This window comes from Coloeus monedula (assembly GCF_965178545.1).
Source record: "Coloeus monedula genome assembly, chromosome: 6".
Lineage (NCBI taxonomy): Eukaryota > Metazoa > Chordata > Aves > Passeriformes > Corvidae > Coloeus > Coloeus monedula.
Genome location: NC_138786.1, coordinates 28,215,186 through 28,234,824, shown reverse-complemented (window position 1 = coordinate 28,234,824; position 19,639 = coordinate 28,215,186). Strand labels below are relative to the sequence as shown.

At 36.7% G+C, this 19,639-nt stretch overlaps 1 protein-coding gene across 2 annotated transcripts in view; it reads left to right on the top strand.

Annotated features, from left to right (window-relative positions):
• UBR1 (ubiquitin protein ligase E3 component n-recognin 1) overlaps positions 1-19,639 on the top strand; it is a 66,408-nt gene that overhangs the window by 6,789 nt on the left and 39,980 nt on the right. Inside the window, exons 2-10 of one of the 2 annotated variants that reach the window (XM_082282925.1) lie at positions 3,745-4,001; positions 6,098-6,176; positions 8,804-8,914; positions 14,069-14,199; positions 15,236-15,374; positions 15,897-15,959; positions 16,637-16,760; positions 18,532-18,639; positions 19,078-19,166. In XM_082282925.1, the coding sequence (XP_082139051.1) occupies positions 3,745-4,001; positions 6,098-6,176; positions 8,804-8,914; positions 14,069-14,199; positions 15,236-15,374; positions 15,897-15,959; positions 16,637-16,760; positions 18,532-18,639; positions 19,078-19,166 (1,101 nt within the window). Of the gene's footprint in view, positions 1-3,744; positions 4,002-6,097; positions 6,177-8,803; positions 8,915-14,068; positions 14,200-15,232; positions 15,375-15,896; positions 15,960-16,636; positions 16,761-18,531; positions 18,640-19,077; positions 19,167-19,639 lie in introns of both variants that reach the window. The other variant, XM_082282924.1, reaches the window with a different exon arrangement.

Here is a 19,639-nt window from a genome sequence, read left to right as displayed (position 1 = left end):
AAAATTGGAGATGGATATATTTGCTATATCAATGACAGATATTTTGCATATTTTGTAGCAGTATTTGTAGGCAAATATAATTTTTCAACCTCTGACCTTTGGCATGATGCTTATTTAAAGGGTTTAGAAAAAAGCTACAAACTGTCCTTTTACATGTATGATAGATCTGCGTGTTTGGTTGAAATTGACATTTGGGAAAATCTATGTGGTTACACATGGGAAGTAGTCTGATCCCACAGAGAAGGATATGTTTCCCATGCAAGATAAGAAATCGTTTCTTAATGGTTTGCTCTCAAGTGGTATTGCCAGGTAGTGCTTCTGTCACAGTTTTCTTCAAGAGTCAGTAAAGATTATAAATTACTGCTTTTGTTGTACAGCACAAATCAAGGGTGTTGTACAAAATGGTTTCTGTGTCTGCTCTTCTGACAAAACTGCTAACACTTGAGAAACACAGCTTTGCAACTCCTTCTGCCTCCCTTTTTCTTCCTCTTTCATGCAGTTTGGGAATTATCCTCATCTTAAAAAAGGTGAATGGGACAGGAATGTGTGATTGAAGTAGGAAAAGAGATGGGTCTGGAGAAGGTTAGATACGAAATCTAAAAGAAGAGATAGGAGACTGTGTATCTTTGACATACACTCTCCACTAGTGACAGGTTCTTGAGTGCCACCTTTGCCAGCTGTTTCCAATACCTGTGAATGCCTGCCAACATGGTGTGGATGTTATTCTCCCTCTGTAGGAAAAGCTGTGGTGTGCTGCTGCAATGAGAACTCCCTTAGCTCATTCTGGTCACTGTTTGTGGGGGTTTTATTTCAGGGCCACGTGTATGGCGTGGCTGTTTCTTTGGCAAATTTTAATTAAAAGTGAGAAAATGACCAAGAAACCCATTGAAAGAACTCTACTAAGGTTACTAGTACAAATATTTAAAAGCTATAAATATTCAGATTTGAGATGAAGCTGTAATTTGCTCCAAATGTGAAGGCAGTTCTTTTTCCTAAATTCAGTAATTTTAGATTGCAGTCCAAAAATATTTTCCAGTGGGATAGTGTCAGTTGGAATAGAGTGCATTCAAGCCTGCTTCCTCTGGGCTTTCCTCTGTTAGCTACAGCATGTGGGCCCCTGTGAGTAGGGTGTGAGTGCCTGGGGGGCTGGGGAGAGCTGACTGATAGTAGCATTTTGGTTACATGGTAATGTTCATTCCTTAATTGTGTTATCTCGTGGCCTCTGCCTCTTTCAGTACTGTATTTCAAATTTACTTTTGAGTGGAATCAAATCTGGAAAATTACTTTTCTGTAGATCTTACTAGTAGCAGAAATTAGACGATAAATAGAGATTGACAAAGAAATAAGATTTCTCCTTATGAAGAATTTGAATCACACAATGATTGAGGCACCTCTGCAGGTCATACTGTTCAAACTTTCTTCTCAAGCAGGGTCACCTAGAATAGATTCCTTGGGGCCATGCCCAGCTGGCTTTGGAATATGTCAAAGGATGGCAACTCCACAGCCTCTCAGGGCTGCCTGTGCCAGGGCTGGGCAGAAAGCTGCAGTGTGAGCCCCATCTCGACTTGCAACTGTCTTGCACAGCTATTTGGCTTTTCTGGGCTTCCATCTCATCCTGTTAGTAAAAACAAAAAGCCTGTCAATTTATTCACTGATATGGTTTTTTTTTTATCTGTAGCAACTGAGCACTTGACAGGTATGAGCTCAGGTAAGGCAGTGAGTGAACAGAGGGAAAGTGGGACTTCTCAAACTGTTGAGGTATTCAAACCTGAATTTCAATATGTGTGCACAAGGGGACCAAGCTAGCATTGGACAGTCAATTTTAACCTAGAGGGTGCTTTATTTGGCAGATTTTGTGTTGTTGACAGTTTTGTGTGTAATTTTATACTTTTGAACATAATCTATTAAAACAATTTTGATGAAAGGAATAAATTACTTCTCATAGGAGGCACAGAGGGCATGGGATAGGTCTGAAGTTTAGCCTGGTGCAGCTTTTAGAAATAAGAAAAATAATGTTCTTGTTTGTATTGTGAGTGTAATGGGTATTTCATGGGTGATATACAGGCTGAGGATATATTTTAGTGTGCTTACCAGAAGGCAGACAGCCTGCTTGAGAGAGTTCTCTCGCTCCCCTTGTTCCCTCTCTTTCCCTGCTTCCTGTCCTCTCTTCTCAGAACAACATCTAAATAGAATTAAAAGCTTTGCACAAGAATGCTTGAAATGCTTGTGAGTTTGACTGTGTGAGAACCCATTTTACACTTCTGGCAGATTTTCAGGGAAGCTTAGCCCTGTGTTTCTTGAAGCTATGACGTGCTCTGGACCAACAATTCAGAAGCTAAACTTGCACTGTCTCCTGGGAACACGGGTTATTAAGATGGAAGGGTACAGACTGGGATTCTCTTGTGCTTTGCAGAGAGAGTCTGCCAAGGGGCCACATCCCACCCTCCTGCATTTAAAAAATACAGTAACCAAATTGGGAGGGGAATTTGATGAAGCCATAGTGCAGTATAGGTAAGATAAAACAAAAACAAGTTACAGGAGAAAACATGTTTAAGCAGAAACACTAAATTATGATGTTTAATTATGATAAGAATAATTCACTTCCCCTCATCTTAAATCAGACGCATAAAAAAATAAACACGTGATCAAGCAATTCAGTTTCCAGCTACATTTTACAATTGAATATCTTTCTCAGAACCATCAGCTATGTGTGATATTTTTCTTTTTTCAGTGTTGATATGCAGGTATCTGATAAATTTGGATTTCACGTTCAGTTCTTTTTTATAATTTAGTGTCTTTATGCCCTGGGTAAGCATCACTTTTATTTAACAAAAATGGTGCTAGGTAGTTGAAAAATTTGAACAAGTTAATGAAAATTAAAAGGCAGCCATTTAATTAGTTTCCTTTTCTTTTTGTTAGCTTTGGAATTTAAATAAGTGGTTCCTTTCACTTCATGAATGGGTCTTCATTTTCAGATAATCATGGATAGGTTTGAATGCTTTGTGATTCAAGTAATCTGATTAGACTGATCAAGCTGCTGCACTTACAAAATAAGAATATTCTAATATGATTGTGGACAAACCTGCTCTCCTGCTTGACCACATCATCCATGGCTTATCTTTTCCATCAGCTTCTGCCATGCATTTTCACCATGACAAACAAAGTAATGGACTGCCTAAGGGTAGTGCTGAGGAAGATTGATGGCCAAAATACCAGTAGAAGCCTCAGGCTAAAGCTAAATCTATTAGAAATGTAGTATGTCTTATTAAAGCCATAAAGAAAGTGTTTTAAGTGACTACAATGTGAAAGCAGCCTCATTTAACAGATTAGTTTGCGGTGATGGATATTATTATTAATCTAGGCTTTTTCTAAATGGCATCTCGTTTCTGTTCCTTCCCTTTAGATTTTCTTTGTAGACAGTTTTTGTACTTTTTTGTAAGGTAAACATACAGTTTTTCCGAAAACAAAGATGAAACTTATACATGATGTTTACAGATCTGGTTTTCAGAGTACTGGGGTTTCAGCAGTTCTGACTGCATGTGTGCTTGGATTCATTTCTTCTTTTGGAGAACTCTTCTAATGTAGGTTACTGTGGTGGAAAATAGCAGAGAAATTATTGGAAATCCATAGTTTCTTGGATTTTATTGCACAGAGAACTGACTTCTGATGTAGGAAAGATTTCTGAATTCACAGTAGAAGTGAATTTACTTACTTGTTTGTCTGTGGGTGTACTTTTTGTTGCAGTGGTGTGATGAAAGATTCGACTTCCAAGCTATGTTTTTAGAGTGCTTGGCAAAACATGTGCCAAATATTTACTCAGCTGAAATGGACCCCTTGCTGGAGAAACAAGAAGAAATGGTCCAGGCAGCAATATTATACCCCCTGGAATGCTATTTGTTTGGGGAGGACCCAGATACATTCCTGGAGAAACTACAACAGAGTGGAACCTCCCAGCTCTGTGGAAAGGTGTTCAAAGGAGGTGAGACAACATACTCTTGCAGGTAAGAATGCAGGTGTGTTCTCATCTATGTTCCCATCTGTAGTAACTGAGCAAAGTGTTTTAATAAAATCAGTTGTGCTGCTAACTAGTCATTGCTTGTGTCATGGTACTTCTTTGCTTAACTGATGCTGGCATTGTTTCCAATTTCAAACCACTTTAGAGTGAGGAAGATTGCATATGAAAAGAAGGCTCTGGCAGAGAAATGGGGAAAGAAATGGAAAGGATACTAAAAGTGCCAAAAGCTATTGGTTAAAAATGTTGGATGATAGGGTATGAATATGGGGTCTGTACCTGAGTTGAGGAATACAGTACTCACCCTTTCAAAGTCTGAAACAGAAACCAGCATTTTTGAGCATCATCAGTCCTTTGCTTAGGCAACAGCTGTGTGACCAATGGTAATTTTTTCACCTTTTTTTTCTCATCCTGGAGTATATTAAAGGTGACAGCTCATTGATTTGATAAAATTAATTTTACTAATTCCTCTTAATACAAATACATTAGTGAGTATCATGAATAAAAATATATTCATTTAAAAAAGCCAGCAGTCTTTGTGGTGAATGTAAAGATTGCAACTGTTCCGGCAATTCATGAGCATTAATATGATGCTATTGCCATAGTTTATTCTATTTTTCAGTTTATTTCAAAAGCCTAGAAAATTTAATTAGAAATACTGAAAGAATATTATTAAGGATGAAAAGCACTATGAGTAAAAAATCCATCCCTTAGAATTTAGGAAATGTCAAAATGAAAGCTCTCTATAAACTTCCTTTATGAATTACACTGTAAAGTTTTAATCAATTACATACTCTTCAGCCTTTTCTAGGAATCAGTTGGTGTTGTGTATGAAAGGAGAATGGTCTTTGAAGAAGTCTTTCTGGGTGTACTTGAAAGTGTATACTGTGGGACAATTGTACGAAGGAAAAAGGTGGACAAGACAGTTTAGTGCTGCTGGAATGGGAATAATTCTCTTCCTACCTCTACAGAGTTCATGAACAGTAGCAGGCAAAAAGACAAAGCTAAATATCTCAGAGTTGGTCTCTTTCTTATTTTTTTGAGTTCCGGTCTTGCAAAAATGTGGTAGTATTTATATGAGATACTGTACATACTACTGCAACTGAAGCTAGATGTCTGTTTGCTTTAGGCTTCTAAAATGTTAAAAATGAAAGATACTCTGAAGTTTTAAAATCTGAATGTCTTGAATTGGGTAATCAAATCTAGCAGCCACTTCTGGCTTCATTTTTCTTTAATTCCCCTTTTAGTAGACTTATGATAATAAATGAATGTTACTGAAGTATTAAATTATTGTAATGATTATTACAGTCTGAAGGTTTGAAAGGAAGTTATTTCTGTAATCAGAATTACCATGGTATTTTAGTTGTAAAAGAGGCTTCAACTAAACGTTGAACAATGGTATAAAGTAAAAAATTTGATATGTTGTCATTTAGCACCTGTCATTCACATTTTGCATAGAATAAAACATCATTTAAAGAAAAAGTGACCATGTTTTAAGAAAAAAGGCTACATAGGAAAGTATGTATGTGGAACACAGGAAGAAATGAAATTAGATTGCCCATGAGTATAATTCCATATTTTCAGGTATTTAAGTGCATGAGTGAAACTGTAGAAGTTAAATTTCAAAGTATGTATTCTTAGCTCATCTAGAAAGGAATTCTTTTCAGATTTTAACTTCTAACTGTTTTAAAAGTTAGAAACATAACCTAGTAGAAGTGTAGCAAAAGTTTAATTGGTAAACTGACTGCAGATGTTGGAAACAATAATAAAAGTTAATTCAGAGTCCTCACTGGTTTTAATATCTGCTTATTCTTAGCAAAACCAGAAAAAGTTAGCAGCAAGCTTTGAAACTGGAAATTGAGCGTGCTTTTGACAGAATTTGTATAGCAGGTTTGAGTACATGGTTCAAACCTAACAAGACTGGCTACTCCATGTCACAGAAAGATGATAAAAGTCAATGTTTTTATACTTTGACTCTGTTGTTAATCTCAGTTGTTTTTTTTTTTCAGAGCAACACTTTCTTTTGTGCATGAAAATTTCAGGTGTTTGTTTTAGAAAGTTTTCCACTTACCATTTTTGTTGCAGAGACTGTGCAGTTGATCCAACTTGTGTGCTCTGTATTGACTGCTTCCAGAATAGCATTCACAAGAACCACCGGTACAAGGTAGGAAAATCTTATTTTAAGAAATGGTATTTGCAGCTTTAGAGAAGTTCTTTTGAGGCTATAATAAACTGCATCTAAGCCATTAGTAATTTTATTATTAAAAAAAAAATTCTGGGATTTATGAATTAATCTCTCATCTTGTGTTTCTAACTATGTAAATCTGCTTCTAAGAATAGCAACTTGCTAATTGGGGAACCAAAAGATAAAGGAGTGTTTATGAATGCATATAGTGTATTCTCTTCGACAATCTCATGGGAGTGCAGGTCTGAGCAAACAGCTGTGACTGAAAATGACAGTTGCATCCTAAGTCCCAGTCAGATCTGTTGGCAAGTAAGTAAGGTGAAAACCCAGGTGTAGCGGGTTGAGTTCGAAACTGGGCAGAAACACCAATTAAATGTAGTGGTTTTGGTTCAAAATATTCATTACTTACTTATTTTCCTTCTGTGAGATAAGAATTAGGAGAAAAGCAAAGCAGGCACAAACCTTAAACAGTTGCAGTACAATGAAAGAGTTTTATTACTAATAGAATTAAAAGTAAAAAGACAATAACAAAACAAAATTTAAAGCAAATCCCCCCCCCCCCCCTCCAGCCAGCACTTCTCTCCTTTTACCTAGCTCACACAAGGGATAACAGAACATGGGATGTTAGTCAGTGTTCCAGTTCTTGAAAAGTCTCTCTCTTATGCTTAAGGGAAAAAAGGGTTTTTCCTTCAGTTGCACGTGGTTCCCAAACTGCCACCAACAGCAGATCCGCCCGGAAACAAACAATCTGCTGTGTGTAGAACATCTCTCCCATGAAAAATCTCACAGTTCTTTCACACTGCAAAACATGGGCCATCACATGGGGTTATTCATCTTTTTAAGGATAAGTTATTTTGGCCTGCACACAAAGGCTCTTCTTCGCCACAAGTCTCTAACAGCCTCTTGCTACTATAAAGCCTGGCATCGGCATTCTTCACAATCTTCACAGGCACACGAAGATACTCCATCCCCCCATGTTCTTCAAATGGATTAAAGAGACAAACAGTTTGTGGTATTACAGTTTCTTACCACGGCATGCAAGAAGGTTTCTTTTAAGCTGCCCGCCAGAATCGTGGCACCGCCCTCTTTTCTCCCAGTCGCCATGCTCAGCTCTGTCCCATGTGACTCACTTCTCTTTCTCTCTGACTGACACCGCCATGCTGAAGGGTGTTCTTGTTCAGCCTTTACGGTGGGGAAAACCTCGCTCCCTTTGTGCTGCTGGCTGCGTGGTGTCTTCTTCAGTTCAGCACGAAGTGTGCTGGCTGCAGACAGGAGGCTCTGCCGGCTCCCGTTGACTCCGCCGGCCCCGCATGGAGAGGAGAGGGACCCGCCGGTCCCCAGAAGCCGCGCTGGATGGGCTTAGCTGTGAGCAGTCCATGGCTGGTTTGAGCTGCCTGTGGCTCTGAGGCAGCCCCCCCCAGCCACCCAGGGTCCGTGCCGCAGCGTTGGGAGAGGGGGAAAGGGGCAGTGGCCCCGGCCCGGCCCGGCGGGGCCGGGAGGCTCCGGAGCCCCCACCTCCCAGCAAGCGAGCTCCGACCAAAAGGGGAAGTCCCGCCTTTCTGTGCGGTTTAAATATGTAAATTGTGAGAAGCGTAATTGGTCTTAAAGACTGTCCATCAACTCAGGGTCAACCCAATACACCAGGGAAAACAGAGTAATGATTACAGAGCAGTTTGGAACCACAGCTGGGCTGAGAAGCTGTTGTCATTTCCCCTTTTTTCAGTAAATTCTTCAGGCAAAGCATCAGCTGTGGAAATAGGTAATCAGATGGGAGCAGATTTGCAGCATTTTCATCTCAAGAATACAGGATATGCTCTTTATAGATTCATAGAATAATTTATGTTGGAAGGGACCTAAGGAGGTCACCTAGTACAGCCTCCTGCTCAAAGCACGTCTAATTAGATCAGGTTATTTTAAAATGTTTCAGGTAAATAACAGATTTTTTTAATGTCTTTTTATTGGGTCATTGAATTTTTTAGGAATATTTCAAGATTGGGGATTTGGAGGAAGCTAAGGATAATTGGTTTTGCCTGAGTTTTGTCTGAACTTTTTGCCAAAATGGAGGGTCAGAATTTGTACTCTTCTGAAAGTACAATGCCAAGTTAAAGTTATAAAAATTTATTTAGATGCTGATCATGTAATCTTTTCTTTGGTTAGAAGTGCTGTTTAATATGCACATATTTTTAATCTAGTTTTCTAACTTTATGAAGTAATTTTAAAGAAGGCATTCAACAGCTTTGCTATAATTTTGTGAATACACCCAGAAATATGTATTTTGCCATTTATGAAACACTCATCCGTCATAGGCTTTTTCGCTTACTTTCAAGTTAAATTTATTTAGGACTTGCATACCTTTCTGTAGCGGCAACTCTATTTCCTCCTTTATTTTCTGTTCAAAAAGTTTACCTTTTACTTCCCTTCTCCTCTGGTAAGTCTCCTTTTGTCTAAATAAAGAAAAGAAAGTTGTGGTAAGTCCATTGGTTATGCAGTGACTTCTATTTTTAAGTAGGTGTTTATACTTGTGTTTGATTTGAATAATGGACATTGTTATTTTCCTCTTGCTTTTTATATGCATATTTCATGACTGAAATACATGGTTTTTCCAGATGCATAGCTCCACTGGAGGTGGATTTTGTGACTGTGGGGATACAGAGGCATGGAAGGCTGGACCGCTGTGTACTAAACATGAGCCTGGAGCATCAGGTTCTCCAAAAGAAGTAAGAATATTGCTTAAAGTGAAATTAGTAACTATTGTAAATGTTACCTTCTTATTTTAAAAAGTGCTTATTCCTGTATATGAATGTATTGTATAACTCATGTAACAGGTTCAGTCAACTTGAATCAGGATTTCCTTGGTCAATGTGTTTGGGATCAAACGTATATTGGACATCCTTTGGTTTTTTTGCTTTTTGTTTGGAGACAGTTTCATCCACTTGTCTTGTGCACTTGAGTCTTTCATTTGGAATTAAAATTGCAGTCTCTTGTTCTTTTCTTAGCTAAGTGTGTTACTCAGTTCTTATTTACAAATAATTAGTTTCCCAGTGGTTAGCAAATGTTTAGAAGTAGTACTTGATTTTAATATTTTTTCTACATTCCTGAACATTTGCTTTTGCCAGTTACTTCTGGTGTGTGAACTGTCACTATGACTAAAAAAAATTCTCTGTGGCTTGGAACTAACCTCTTAAGCTAGGATGTCTCATGGTTATTGTATCTTGTAAATGAGCATAATAACAAGAAATACACCATCTTACAAGAAATTCTTAAGGAGAATGCAGGCAAATCAGTTGCTTCAGGTAAAATTTGGGTTTTTTTCAGAGTCCTGCATTCTGAGATAATCTGAAAAACCTTAGCATTTGTCATTGCAAACAGACCCCTAATTACTGGTGTTTTTGTAGCAACTGTACTGTTATTTATGATCTGGCAAAAAAGTCAGATGGAAGAGGAATAAAGAGCACTGGTCTTACAGAAATAGGAGACAAAGTTTTCTTTCACGTTTTCATCCTTCAAAAAAAAAAAAGAAGAAAGTTAATGGATTTCAGAGATAAAAATGTTTGAAGCTGCAATAAGGAGTAATCTGTTTACCACTTGGAGCTTGTTGCTTACCTACTTCTACTTCAGTAAAGTGTACTCTGCTGTGCAATGCCTATCCCTGAGTACCGAGCTATCTGGTGTCTGTGGCTGATACCTATGTATTACTCATGAAAACCTGTAATCAAAAGAGCTCAAATGGTTTCCTCAGTGTTTGACTGAGGAAAAAATAGCTATGGCATGGTTAATTTTGCTGCTGTCACCAGGACTACGTATGTGTTTAATACTTCTTCCAGCACATTCTGCAGGTGTTTCCAGGATAAGAAACTTGCACAGTTCCTCTTTGGGAAGGATTAATTTTTGTCCTTGTGCTCTGAAGGCAAATAGGATCATTTTTTTTCAATGCTAGGTTGCTGGTAGTGTTGATAAAGGCATATGGAAAAGTAGAGAACCCACGTGTCTACCAGCATCAAAACCACTTTTGGAAGTATGGAAAATTTGTGCTGCAAGATGCTCAGTATCAGATTTCTAGAGGCCCCTATCATATCACAAAGAGAATTTAGTAGTAGTCTTCAGACAAAATGTTCATGTTTCAGTTGAGAATTAACTGTTGTTCTGCTGGGATCTAAGTGTTTCCAGCTAAAGGATCTCCACTGCTCCTAGAGATAAGTGATACTGCTTATTCCTCAGGTGACCACTTTCTTACACAGAGGAGCCAGCAAACATTATGGACTTAACTGTGATGGCTCACCAAAAAAAATTGCACAGATACCTGGATGAACATGGACCTATGAGGCACATCAAGAAATACAACTAAGAGATTGTAAACAAAATGGATTGTATCACCTACTTTTAAAACTTAGGTCTGCATGAGATCTTCTAATAGTTGTTTCAACAATTCAGTTGTTCTGAGAATAATAGTACTTTTTGCTTCCAAAACCCCTGATGAGTCCCTTTTACATCCTGCTGGGGAGCCTGTTTTTCTGCAAGGTACAGATTTTGACCTCACAGATCTGTGACAGCATATTCTGCTTTTTACCTCCCTTTCCTTTAGAACAGCTTTTTCATCATAATAAAATAAAACCAAATGTTAGGAAAAAACCACTGAAACCTTTATGAATTTTACCTAGAAGGCTGCTTCACTCTTGTTTAAAATCACATGGTCCAAATTTTGCAGATTTGTTTTCCAAACAACATTCAAGCAAAGCTTGAGGGGAAACTGCTTGCATTCAGGAGTCCTCAGCATTTTGTTTGTATGAAGATGAGCTTGTCAGAATATTCTTCAAGGCATTTGCATGCAATGGGGGTAACGGTTAGATCATATCAATAGTGACTGCACTTGGTTTTCAACTGGAGTGAAAAGTGTAGTTATACCTGTGATCATAAGGAAACAGGGAGCTTCCCATGCTTCTTCAAGTAATATTTCTCATCCAATCTCTGATAAGGTCTTTGGCTGGCTTGCAGTGAATTTGTTTGATCATCACTTCTGTCATGGAGCTGTTTAAGTCCAAAGCTGTGTTACAACTGCCTGTCAAACTGGAGCATACTCCTACAATAAGTGCTACTTGAGAGTTGTGACTGATAGAAAACCTATAATTAGACAATTACTTGAATTTGAAGAAGTAGAAGGCTGCTTATTAGTTCTTTGTTGTCAATATGTGTAGCTATTATGCAGTCAGTATATGCAGACCTTCTAAGAGGGTAGAAGTACAGCCACATCAATAATGCAGTGCATCAGCATATTAATATAAACTATATGTAGCTATTTGAAAGATTACATTGCATGTCCATCTTTCTTTTTTAATAAAGGACTTGTCTGTCATGAATTCTTTATCACGATGGGCTTGTGAATGTTTGGATTACCTCATGGTTTGTTCTCTGTTTTGAGAATCAAGGGCATTCAAAATGTAGGAATTTTCTCAGCATACAGTGAGGAAAAGAAATGAGTGACAAAGCACCTTTGGTACAGGTATCTTGTGTATTTCTTTTCCGGCATGTTTTCTGATAGGGCAGAAGTTTATCCTGTGCTTGTCAAACAGACAGAAAGCATTCTTTTCTGGATAATCCTGACCAGTATTCCTTTAATTACTCTACATGCAGAGAATATATAATTTTAGAATCCCCACTCAGGGCTTTCAGGAGTTATCCATTTTCTATTGATTCCAAAATAATGTCTTCCATGTGCCAGAAATACAAAACTCTTTTTGCCTAAATATATCCTTAAAACCAGTTAACTTTAAGAAGTCGTGTTTGAGGTAAGAAAGCAATACTTGCCAGGCCCTTTTTTTTTTTTTTTTTTTTTTTTAAAGGTTGTTACTAATTTCCAGACTTGGGTACCTAAAGATACTTTGTTTGTTCTTCCACAATTTTGGTTTTTTAAACTTTGCCTTGAAGCTTAAATAGTTATGCACTTTTGGGCATAGTTCTGAGTCAATTTTCTTTTTACCCTTTCACTTTACATTAGATGTATCTTAATTTCATTTTACTGTGACTTCTATTAAAATGGATATTATATATAAATATATATAAAACTAAAATTGGAGGTGGCATTGCATCATTTAACATTTCACTACTTGTATGAGTGCAATTGCCATTTTTAATAGTTTATAAATCCTTTGATGTGATTTCCTCTGATTTTTTTTTTTCCTACAGACTGAAGGGAAGCAGCATGTCTTATTACAGGATTATCTCTGCACACAATACTGAGTTTTTCTCCAGCTCTATTGTTTTTTTTCTTAACATACATTAGTGCTTAAAAAGCAAACTGTTAAGAAAAATGGGAAAAAAAATTAGTATGTTTACAGCTCAGGTCAATTAGATTATTCCTAGCGCTGTATTTTTTTTCATTCTGCTCCAAACATTAAGATGATGAAAGTTTTGTCAGTCTGGGAAAAAGAATAATTACCCCAGATATGTACATTCTTAATTGTTGAGATATAAAAGCATATCCAGAATTCAGTATGTACACTTCGTGATGTTTATAGACCATGGTTTCATTGATACACATTTTTAGATTGCATGTTTGACTCTAAATTACTGTTCTGATGCTTATCAGGTCAGAAAACTGTTGTTCATGTTAACATATTTTTACTTCTATTTTGCTACAGTTTTAGCTTTTCCATCTTACCTAATGCATTATTCAACAGAATTTTGCTTTTTTAAAAAAACCTTTCTGCTTCGTAAATCAACTACAGTCATATTTATCCATTTAAGAATTTCTGAAAATATGGTTCTTAGCTGTATTAAACACATCGCTCTGTTCTTTGATATTTAATGTGTGTCAGATTATGTATTGCAGAAGTGAGTGCCCTTAATACTTTGGGATTCAAAGTCACACATGAAAAGCTTTATCCCTGGAAAATACCTGTTTGTCATCTTTTTTTCATTCTAGCAAAAACATACCTATTCAGATTTTTTTTTGGCAGTTTGAGTGAACCTAAAGTTATAGGAAACTTTGTGCAAATACAGCTTCTGTTTCAGTGTCATGTTTATATATGAAACTACTGGATTTGGTTGTGTTACCATTAATAACGTTATATACATTTCTGTACTCATATGCTAAAAGGAAGGTGGGGTGTGGTAAAGGCCATCAGGGCCCTGGGATTAAAGCCCTCCTTCTGTACAGCCTCATTGCAGTGTACCTGTGTCTTATACCTGAACATTGATTGCTTCATTTGTAGGTGCAGATTTGGTAATGATTTTCTTAACTTAAAAACTTAATATATCTCCTGCTTAAATGCCTATAGAAATGATTAATCATGTTATATGGTGTAGACAATTCACTTGATATGGATGGGAAATATGTCAGTTCACAGGGATATTTTGAATGATTTCTGAAATGATCTCTGAAAAGAACAGAGTTAGGATTCCTTGAATGTTTGTTTGGTTGTCATAATTTTTTGACAGAATACGCTCACGAAAAAAGAAGAGCAATGCAGGGGAAGAATCTTGGTCTGCACTGCAAACTTTTAATATCTATGGGTATGCAGAAAGCTGCTAAACAGCTTTTTTGAATGCAAGTTTAAAAAAAAAGTGCAGTTAACACATTTGATGAGGCCTTTCGTAGTCTAGTCCTAGATAAAACATGGATGCATAAAGAAAGGTGGGTGAAACTGTTGGAATACTACTGAGAGACCTTGGGATGAAATGACTTTGAAAATAAGAAATTCTGTGAGGTTAATTTGCTTGAAAAAATCATGAAAAGGATTATTTCCTGATTATAGTATAAGTATGTATAGATATTATAACATAATTTCCTGTTATAGTATAAGGTATTCTACCAACCCCCTTTTAACTTTCTTTTCAGGTTCTTTTCTGTAGTAATATTATCTCATGTTTTACAGAATTCTGAATGTCAGTTGAACGAAGAAATTATGGAGCATTCTAGGAGAGTGTTTCCCTCAGTGATAAAATACATTGTAGATATGCTTATCTGGGAGGAAGAGAAGGAACTGCCTCTGGAGCTCACCGTTAGGTAGGGAGTATTTCCAACTTTCTCTTCAAGGCATCAGCAACTTGGATTATGATTTTGCCGGGGATATTCTCATACTCATGCAGACATTAGTCCTGAAATCACTGTAAACAGCACTGTGGTATTTTTGACCTAGAGTTATATAGAGAAAAGCTTTTGATACTTTGTGGGGAAAGTAGTGTGTGACTGTCCTCCATCAATCACTGAAGGGAAGTGCTCCTGAGCCAGCCTGATCCATAGTGAAGCGGCAGATCTTAGTGCACAGGGGAGGAAACGTCAGGAGAGTGGAGAGACCCATCAGGTGCCATTGGCTCTTGTGGGAGACACTGATGGGACACTAAGGGACAGGGGAGCAGGACAGAGCTGGCAGATTTTCAAGGATGCTTTCCACAGAGCTTGAGAGAAAGATGTGGACAAACCTTTTAGTGAGGTCTGTTGCAATAGGACAAGGGCTAATGGTTTTAAACTAAAGGAGGGTAGATTTAGAATAAGTACAAGAATGAATCTTTTACAATGAGGGTGGTGAAAACGTTGGAACTGATTGCCCATAGGGTTGGTGGATGCACCATCCCTGGAAACATTCAAGGTCAGGTTGGATGGGGCTCTGAGCAACCTGATCTAGTTGAAGATGTCCCTGGCCATTGCAGGGGGGCTGGACTAGATGATCTTTAAAGGTCCCCTCTAACTCAAACCATTCCATGATTCTATGAAAATGGAAAATGCCTGTCTATCACATTACAAAACAAATGGGTTCATAAAACAGCAGAGAAAGGAAATAATAAGAGAATATCAAATAACTTCAAAACTTCTCTTTTGTATTTGATACATAGTTTCTGTGACTTTTTTCTGGCATAGGTGGTGGTGGGGGATGTCATTAGCATGAAGAATTAGCATTAGCATGCTTGATTTACTTGAATAACTTTTTTTTTTGTATTTGACATTCTTCTCAAGCTATCAAATAAGCTGTTGTTTGTATTTGATAGGACACTATTTACAATTTTACTTTTATTTGTGCGATATGTTATCTTTTTCCCAGCAGAGAGAAGGTAGACAGCTACTACTGTGTCCTTTTCAATGATGAGCACCATTCTTATGATCATGTAATCTATAGCCTGCAAAGGGCACTTGGCTGTGAACTTGGTGAAGCCCAGTTGCATACAACTGCCATAGATAAAGAGGTTAGTGCATTTGGGATATCTGAGAGTCACCTTTTAATCATTGAATGTTACTACTACAGTCACTTGGTTATAGAATCTTTGTTTGCTGGAGCTTGAGGAGAGAAAGGCATATTGCTGAGCAACTCTTAGTCAACACTTGTTTCTCAGGTGTGGAGAACTTGTTTAGGAAGCACATACCTCTGGTTATACCCTGCTATTTCATGTACTGTGTGCTAGGAGAAAAGTTGATATGGTTTGTATTTGAAGTATTCTGCAGAAATCTTTCATCTATTTTAATGTGTGAATGAATTTTCCTTATTTAATAATAAGATACCCAGACTTTACTTAGTTGTTGTGTTGTTAGTTTAGATAGCTTTCTATTCTACAGAAAATTATGTTAATTTTTATTTGCTTTTAGATGTTTATTGTGAGTGGTGTTGGGCCCTGTTTTTCTATTACATATGAAAAATATAGCAAGGATCAGACTTGTGACGTTTTGGGTTTGCTTTATATTGGTCTCATGCTCAATATTTTCTTAAACAGGGTCGTAGAGCTGTTAAGGCAGGACATTATGCCTCTTGTCAGGAAGCAAAAGAAGAAATTAAGGTAACTTCCCAAAGTATTTTTCACAAAAACCACCCCATACCAACCTAATTAGTATTACTACTGAGCACTTACTTGTCTGCTGTACAGTCTTTATCTTAGTACTTCCGTGGTTTTATAACTTGCCTGTGAACTTTTTGAAATTGAATTTACACCACCACATTTGAGATAGATAGATACCTTTATGTTGCTGTTGTACCGGGGATGGCAAGAAAAACGACATAGACCTCGGGTCCAGGAATGAATGGAATTATTTAATAATTTACAGTCTCGTTTATATAACTGGGTCCACTTGAATGGCATAAGGTTATTGGTCCCTTGACCATCCACCTCCCAGAATGATTGGTTAAACTCTACGACACCCATTTCAAAATATTTTCTCCAGTCAGTATCATAACAAGGTGCAAAACAAGCAACACCTGCAAGATAAAGGCTTGGTTTACAAAAACCTCAAACTGTTTTCAGCTAGCCTGTGTGTGAAAGCAGAACTTTCACAGGATGCTGACAGAAAGCTGGAAAATTTCTCTGCTTCAAGCTTTTCAGCATCCACACCTTTAGAAATAAAACATCGAACTGTTTTCTTTGTTTTGCTTGGGAGAGATGGTGGGTGGTGAAAATAAATAATGAAATTAATGTTATTTTATTTTATGTGTACTAATATTTATTTACCTGACTCCTAGAGGCATTCTGAAAATGTTTCTCAACGACCCCTCCACGTGGAGGTTCTGCATGCTGATGTTATGGCACACCAGAAGTTTGCCTTGCGCCTTGGTTCTTGGCTGAACAAACTCATGAGCTATTCAAGTAAGCATTGCTGGGTTTTGTTACAATAATGCCAAGTCAGTATTTCAATGAATTTAGCAGCATTATATATGATATTCCCTTAATTAAAATACTTTAATGTTCTTCCTAATTAGAAAATAAATAATGCAGTAGCATGGGTGCTGATATCCATTAGTGAGGTTATGAATAGCAGTACTTTTCTGTTCCTTCTTGTTGAAATAAATGTATTTGTTTCCCTGTTTGAGCACTGTCTCAAAGTTTTATTATTCTCAGTTTCAGCGTCGCTCACACATGGTGTGTGACTTCTTTACTTAAAAGCTGCCCTCCTCAGTGCTGGTGGAAGGCCACAGAGCATCTCTATCAGTGAAAACATACATTCTCTGCTTTTGTTAATTCCTGCTTCAGATTTGATAGCCGTGATTCATTAGAAAGTGTCAATAAAACAAGCAAATTAAAACCTTCATTTAAAAAGAATTCCAGTGGTGGAAAGTCTATTTGAAGCTTTCAAACATTGTTCTGGTGTTTGATGATGCTTATGGTTTTAAAGAAGATTTCTGAATCAATGTACTTTTGATTTGGTTTTTTTTTTTCCATACCTGTGTCTTGCCACACTAAAGCCATTATAAAATTTCTCCACACAGTAAAAGTATGCATAGATTAAGCTCTACTCACTCCTTATCATCCTTCTTGATAGGTAAATCTGGTGGTCTGCTTTAGCCCCTTTGTGTGCTTTGTTACTAGAGTGTATTTCTTCTAATTTTTTCTAAAGACTTGCTGATCTTTCACTTGAAATACATAGATCAGAATTGTACCTTTTTGTAATTCTTTACAGTGTTTTACAAATTTTAGTGTTCACTTCTTTTCAAGTTTGTATTTATTTTGCCAGTGGTATTTTCCTGCTGTTCTGAATTCCTCAGACAGTTCTGATTGGTACAGATTTTTGAGTGTGGTTTATTTCAAAGTTTCTAGTGAAAGTTTGGTTTTTATCCAGGTAAGTTAACAGATATTTTTATATGTTTTAGAAGAGCCTTCAAATTCAAAAATTGAAGTTAAACATTCCTATCCTTCTTCTGGATTATATACATCGAGGCTTTTTGAGCCTGATGTTCTGTACTCAGCTGGAACTTTTGTGTCGTCTGGTGGTTCCTGTTCTTTTCACGATTTTGTTTCAAGTGGTAGAACATGAATCAAGAAACATTTAATAATGTGTATTTCCAGGTTGTCAGGAATTTGATTCATGACTCTTCACTTTTTGTTTTCAAATTAGTAACGTAAGGCCTCATTTTTGAATGTTAAAAAGCCATGGGTGACTGCGATATGTTGATCTCCAAAACTGCTTCAATTACTGTGTTTACTGATAGGTGCAAGAAAATATAAAAGAATTTCTGAAATTCTCCAAAAGACTGAATTTCAAGGCCTGAGGCAGTGACTTGCCTAGCCCTGTGCATTTCTGTGCTGATATGGTAAAGCCTTCTTATGGATCTGCTTTGCAAAGCTCTCTAAATTATTCTAATTTTAAAATACTCTTCTGCATCATGGGATTTATTAAATTAAGTAGGCAAGAATAATAGGAAGAAATTAGTAAGGCAAAGGGTATGTGGGAGTATGGTCATTGAGGAAAAAATGTTAAAAGTAATTCTTACTTAAGTGGCTCCTTTTTTTCTTCTTTTAAAAGGGAGCAGAATTCTGTAATTCTAATTTTCTTGTGTCATATAATTTAATTTAATATTTAATTTAATATAATTTAATTATTGAAGCATTCTTGTACAAATGAGTAGTTTCATCCCTACAGGTGACTTTCGCCAGATCTTTTGTCAAGTATGTCTCAAAGAAGAAGCTGGATCTGAAAAGCCCTGCTTTATAAGCAAGTTGATGCTATGGGATGCAAAACTTCATAAAGGTTTGTGTATCCATGTTGCTATAAACTGAAGAGGCAAATTAATTTTTCATGTGTGTAACACATAGATAAAAGTATGTGCTAAGTAGGTAGAATTACATTTCTTTGTGGTTTTTATATTATGGTTTTTATACAGCTGAGCTAATTTATGTTTGGGGTATGAATTTGCCACCTCAATTTCTCCTGCTTTATGTATCTTGAAGGATCTTTTTATAAAATGCAACCTGACAGTGAGTGACTTGATGCTTACCCTGTGTTTTGAATACGTACCAATAAATGTCAAAACCAAAAGAAAAATTTATTAACTAAGTTCATATGCTTCATAACCATTTCAAGGCTTTTAATGAATTTTATTTATAGTTTAGTAATTGGTTCCTTTTTTTCACAAAAATCTGCATCTTAGTACAACAAAGTGACATGCATGGTATTGGCTCTTTGCAGGGGCAAGGAAGGTTCTTCATGAACTTATCTTCAGTAGTTTTTTCATGGAAATGGAATACAAAAAGCTTTTTGCTGTGGAATTTGTGAAGGTAAATGGTTTCGTTTTGATGCTGTGAATTTGTACTGGCTTTATAAAATTTCCCCCGAAACTGAAAATTGTTTCAATATAAATAATAACTTTTAATCAAGCAGAGCTTCAATGACTAGCTCAGCCTTTATATAGTGCAGTTAATTAATTGCCATGTCACTCATTTGTTCCTTAGTCATGTAGGGATATGCTCATTTGAATGCCATATCGTTAGTATTCTGTGTATCTTTTGAAATGCTGGTTGAACTGCAACTGAAATTGGCCTTTCTTTTTGAAAATTAAATACAATAATTAAGGAATATACAAAACATAAGACAAAGTGCTTTTTGTTTTAGGGTGGGACTTTTTAATTCTGATAAAGATAATTGATACTTCATGATTTTCTGTGGACTCAAACAAAGCAATGACTTGCATTACTCATTGTACATGTCTTTTACAGACAGTTTTGAATAACTATCCATGCAGTTCACTGCA